The following is a 5,124-nucleotide window of genomic DNA, read 5'->3' as shown; positions in this document are numbered from 1 at the left end:
CTAAGGACACAAAGTCACAGGCGGCCAAACCACATAAACACGTAGAGACACTAAAGTAACCTGAATGATGAGTGAATTTCATAATAAAACACATAAAAACATTGTATAAAAAAATGAAAGAAAAATATGCTAGGCTGCATGAAGAGAGGACAGGAAGGTGGTCAGAGGAAGGGGGCAAAACTAATGTTTTCATCGTGTCCAAGGGGGTGTACCAAACTCAGGGTTCAAATCCATCTGGACCCCCTCTGTCCCAATATTTGGCCGATGTTTCCGCCTCTAATATTACAGATGATTCTATCAGTGCCCCTCACTTTGAATCCAGATGAATCCCAGTCACGGTGCAGCTTGAAGTGTCTGGGAATGGTTATGGGACAAGTTGGATCATCTTCATTGTTTGTTGCATCGATCCCATGTATATGTTCTTGCGCACTTAATGGAGGAACCACTACTTGGACAATCTCTTCTCGATCTGTATGTTTGCCACCGTGTAAATAAAAATACTCATCTCCCGTGTCAGCGTCGTTCCAGCAACTTTGAAGAAAAAATGCAATAAGTGATCAAAACGTGATATCTACCCCAAAATGGTATCAATCAACACATCAGCTCGCCACACATAAACCAAGAGCTCACACAGGACTGTCGAGGGAAAAACGAAACTAACAGGTCTTGGAAAATGGCGACACGATCAGCATTTGGCTTTTTTACGAATTTCCAAAAATTGTTTTCATTAAATAAAAAATCATGCAAGTTTGGTTTTGCTGTAATTGTACTATCCAGGAGAATCAGACTGCTCGGCCATTTCACTGCAAATGCCAGAAAAACAAAACCCAGAAATGAATTGAGTGTTTTTTTCTCAATTTTACCCACTTCTTGTACATTGTAAGGTAAAATAAATGGAGACGATCAAAATTACAACTCATCCTGCAGAAACCACGACCTCATGTAGCTATAATGGCAGGAAAATTCGTAAAAAAGTTATGGCTTTTGCAAGAAAATTGGGAAAAAAACAGTCACAAAAATGAAAATTTGCTCAGTTTTTAAGGGGTTAAACAGGAAACCCACTGGGCTGAATAACCGCCTTAACTGGTGTAAAATGCTGGGATCAGATGAGTAATAAATACGTCTTTGTCAGAAAGTGACCTAAGTCCGTACCTCTGACTTCATGGCGCAGGGGATATAGATGTGTTCGGCCGTCCTGTATATTGTACATGTGTGGTCGGCGCTCAGATATTGGATTCTCTCTGGTATATTTATTACTCGCCACATTTCTAGTCTTATGTTATGGTCTCACTTTTTACCTTTATACTCGTGGCTCTGGAATATGACATATTCTTACATGAGTAAATCTATTTCTAATCAGTGCCCAGGAGCAGCGATCTAAGATCCATCGCCGTAAAGCGATGGACAGCGACCCGGAGTTCGATGTCGAGGCCTACATGGATATGATCTCAGACCTGCAGGACGACTTCATAGAATCTGTCAGTGCCAGGCTCTTTCCTCTATTACATTGCTGTGTACTGTATGTTTGATTTCATCCGTATCGGAGCAAATGTTTTTTACACTCATAGACTTAAATATACAAGCGTCATCTGACCTACAGAAGAAACTAATGCCGCTAAGATGCTTTTTGCACATAGTTTTGGTCCATGAAAATAAAAGACCGCTCCTATCAACTAATCAAATCACATTGGTTCTTGTGCCGTCCGTGTGCTATCAGTTTCTCCTTGGACATTACTCAGAGCAAAAATATAATTGTGTGAACTTGGCCTTACGCTCGGAGGCAGCGACTGTTAGATGGTTCTGCTAATTTTGCTGGCAAAATGGCTAAAAAAGGGCAGTAATTTTCCAGATCCCACCACGACTGATGAGGAATTAGGCCCAGATATATGATCCCATGTAATGTGCAGCGGAGGAGAAATGGTCAAAATTAAAAAAAAAACAAAACCCAGTGCTTTCAGACCTCAAACAACAGTACTCATGTTTTAACTCAGGAAGAGTTCAGAAATCAATATTTTGTGGAATAACCATGATTTTTAATCCCAGCTTTCATGCGTTTTGGCATGCTTGCCACCAGTCTTTCACACTGCTCCTGGTGCAAAAATGTAAGCAGTTCTTCTTTGTTTGATGGCTTGTGACTATCCATCATCCTCTTGATTACATTCCAGAGGTTTTCAATGGGGTTCAGGTCTGGAGATTGGGCTGCCCATGACAGAGATTTGATGTGGTGGTCTCTTAATTTTTGACAGAGCTGTATATAGAGGATGACCAGATAGGAAAGTAATAAAAATGTCCGTAACAGAAACCGCACAAGTCGAGTTCTTGTCGATCTGTTACTAGAAAACTGATAAATTACTAATAATGTTTTTTTCCTCATTGTAACAGGTGAGAGAAGACGGATTGCGGCTCACTGAGCATTATGTAAGTGATATGAGCAGATCATGTTTGTGTCTACAATTGTTGGTACATGAAGCATAAAAACTGCATCAAAACTAGAATATAAAAACACGAATACACAGAGAAAAACACCAATAATATCATTGTGCAGATCTGAGCGCCCAAACATTTCCCAATACAATTTCTAATTTTCTTCTTTTCTTCTATAAGGATCAGGATGCGGATGGATATGACGACGATGACGGGGTAAGAGCCTCATTGGCACCTTAGTCTATATAAGTGCTCCCGTACCTGCCGGCATCTCTACACTATAACTCCTGGTACGCAATAATATGGGGAATTCATAAAATGACTGAAATGAATGGGAATGTGAACAGTGAACAATGATTTATGAAAATCCCACCAAGGCGACACAACTCCATTATTGGATTAAATAAATAGATACAACCAAACTAACTCTTACCTGTTGTATTGCAGCCGATCTGGATGAAGTTGGATGATGGCATCAGGATCCCAGAGGAGGACGTAAGTGATGGGAGTGATGATCCAGCGTGTGGCATCCGGATCCCAGAGGACGTAACTAGTGATGGGAGTGATGATCCAGCTTGTATCTTCATACTGAACTGACATAACATCATTTACATTAGCATCATGTAGAGGAAAATTGTAAAAGTCCTTCTGTTTGGTCCTAGTAGTTGTATACAGATCCCCATCACTACGCAACATTTCTACCTACACACAGTTATATGTCAGTATCACCCCCATCTCTCAGCTGAGGCATCTTAGGGTATGTTTCCACAGTGAGTATTGGCAGTGCTTTGGACGCACTTAATTGAACCATGCGGAAACACTGCATCCTATACATAGGACGGTGATATTTATCTTGCGGAGACAGAGCGTCTCCGCAAGATAAATAGACATGCTGCAGTCTAGAAAGACACGTCGCATGTCGGTCTCTGCAGGGAAGTCGGAGGCGTCCCTGCATGCATAGTGGAGAAGGGATTTCATAAAATCTCATGCACTATGCTGTAACATCTGGCCGCTGAGGATTGGACGCTATGGCTGTACGCAGCGTCCAATCTGCAGCATTTACTGACAGTGGAAACATACCCTGAGCCTCTCGGATTATTACACATAGGGATCGGCTCCAGGTCACAGGCTCTGATTCATCATTGCCTTTGCGCCTGTTTTTTTCCTAGTTTTGTGTGTTTAGCGCCTTTTTGTTTGCACATAATTCATTATTTTATTTGTGCCTTTTTGAAGCCTGTTCTGTATGTTATTGCCTGTTTTTTTTTTATTTTACTTTCCGTTTTGTGGATGGAGTCTAGTATTTCCAAATATTTTATCCTGATTCCTCAATTTCTAAATTTGCCACAACCTTACTCCAGTCTAACCCTACTGTATTTTTGAGTACGCCAGTAGTGGGGCAATTTTTGGGACTTTTGGCATCAAAAGTTACAAAAAACAGTTCAAGACAAAGAGAAAGCTTGTATTTGACTTAATGCTAAATTCATAAATCTCATGCGCCATTTTGATGAATTTTGTATCAAAAAAGGCCACTAATACCACAAGACAAAAAAGGAAAGTGACATAACAAAAATGTACATGATGAATCGGGGCCACGATATTTAGTTTTACTTCATTATGCCTATAGGAACCAGAGACAGAGCAGATTCCAGAAAAAGAAATCACTGCTACAGTGGAGGAAGAGCCCGTCTCAGGAGAAGGCAGCGCAAGTACAGAGGAGGAGGAGGAAACCACCCGCTGCGCCTGGCCCCGCATTCACACAAGAGGGATGATGAGAAGAGCGAGGGCCAGGATCACCTCCTTCATTAATACTCTGTTTAGATAAGTATAGTTAAGTAAGTATATAGTAGAGTATCAGTATATTAAAAAAAAAAGAAAAAAAGTATTAGTATAGGTAAGTAAGGATAAATATATTTAAGAAGAGATAACTGTAGGTAAATATAGGCAAGAAAAGATAAGTGGCTAAGTAAGTATAGGTAAAGCATATGTTTAAAATTTATTAAAAAATAGTATAGGTAAGTAAAGATAAACATATTTAAGAAAAGATAAGTGTAGCTAAATACAGGTAAAAAAGATAAGTATAGATAAGAAAGTATAAGTATAGGTAAAGTATAAGTATGTTTAAAATTCAAAAAAGAATGTACTTACTAGTAGTGTGGCGGCAGCAGGAATCGTGTGATTCTGCGGTGGTTTGACGCTGCAAGGCGATAATGTCACTCCCATCCCAGGTTGGTGCAGTAGTATTCGCCGATTCTCGGTCATGCGGAGGCTCCGCTGACATTTTGTGAAAGCCCGGAGCCCCCCGCACTTCCATTGCTGCAATGCTGTGGCCTCTGGGAAAATGGCCACTGGTGGCGGTGCATGCACAGATTGAGATCTCGGCAACGTGATCTCATCTGAAAATCTCGGGAGACGAGATTTCAGTGTCGAGATCTCAACCTGCACATGTGCTGCCTCCAGTGGCTTTATTCCCTGATGCCACAGCATCGCAGCAATGGATGTGCGGGGGGCTCCGGGCTTTCACAAAATGTCGGCAGAGTCCCCGTACTACCGAGCACCATCGAACCTGCCGCACCAGTCTGGGATGGGAGTCATATCATCGCCAAATCATTTAACTACCCCTGTGACCCTGCTCCACGAGTGCTGCAGATCCTTCCCCCCTGTAAGCTGAATTCGGACTGTGAGACGGACACCCATTTGACT

At 41.5% G+C, this 5,124-nt stretch overlaps 1 protein-coding gene across 1 annotated transcript; it reads left to right on the top strand.

Annotated features, from left to right (window-relative positions):
• The first annotated feature begins 1,364 nt into the window (after positions 1 to 1,364).
• Positions 1,365 to 4,680, top strand: LOC143768403 (uncharacterized). Its single transcript, XM_077257085.1, has 5 exons — positions 1,365 to 1,478; positions 2,383 to 2,418; positions 2,605 to 2,640; positions 2,872 to 2,919; positions 4,049 to 4,680. Exons 1-5 carry the CDS (start codon positions 1,401 to 1,403, stop codon positions 4,244 to 4,246), a joined length of 396 nt encoding a protein of 131 aa, XP_077113200.1. The 5' UTR covers positions 1,365 to 1,400; the 3' UTR covers positions 4,247 to 4,680.
• Positions 4,681 to 5,124: the final 444 nt, after the last annotated feature.

Source organism: Ranitomeya variabilis, chromosome 4 (assembly GCF_051348905.1).
Source record: "Ranitomeya variabilis isolate aRanVar5 chromosome 4, aRanVar5.hap1, whole genome shotgun sequence".
Taxonomy (NCBI): Eukaryota; Metazoa; Chordata; class Amphibia; order Anura; family Dendrobatidae; genus Ranitomeya; species Ranitomeya variabilis.
This window is presented reverse-complemented; position numbering and strand designations above follow the sequence as displayed.

Coding starts and splice junctions, on each gene's coding strand:
- LOC143768403 (XM_077257085.1), top strand. CDS start 1,401: ATGGACAGCGACCCGGAGTTCGATGTCGAGGCCTACATGGATATGATC. Junction 1,479..2,382: donor AGGACGACTTCATAGAATCT/GTCAGTGCCAGG, acceptor TCATTGTAACAG/GTGAGAGAAGACGGATTGCG. Junction 2,419..2,604: donor TGCGGCTCACTGAGCATTAT/GTAAGTGATATG, acceptor TTCTTCTATAAG/GATCAGGATGCGGATGGATA.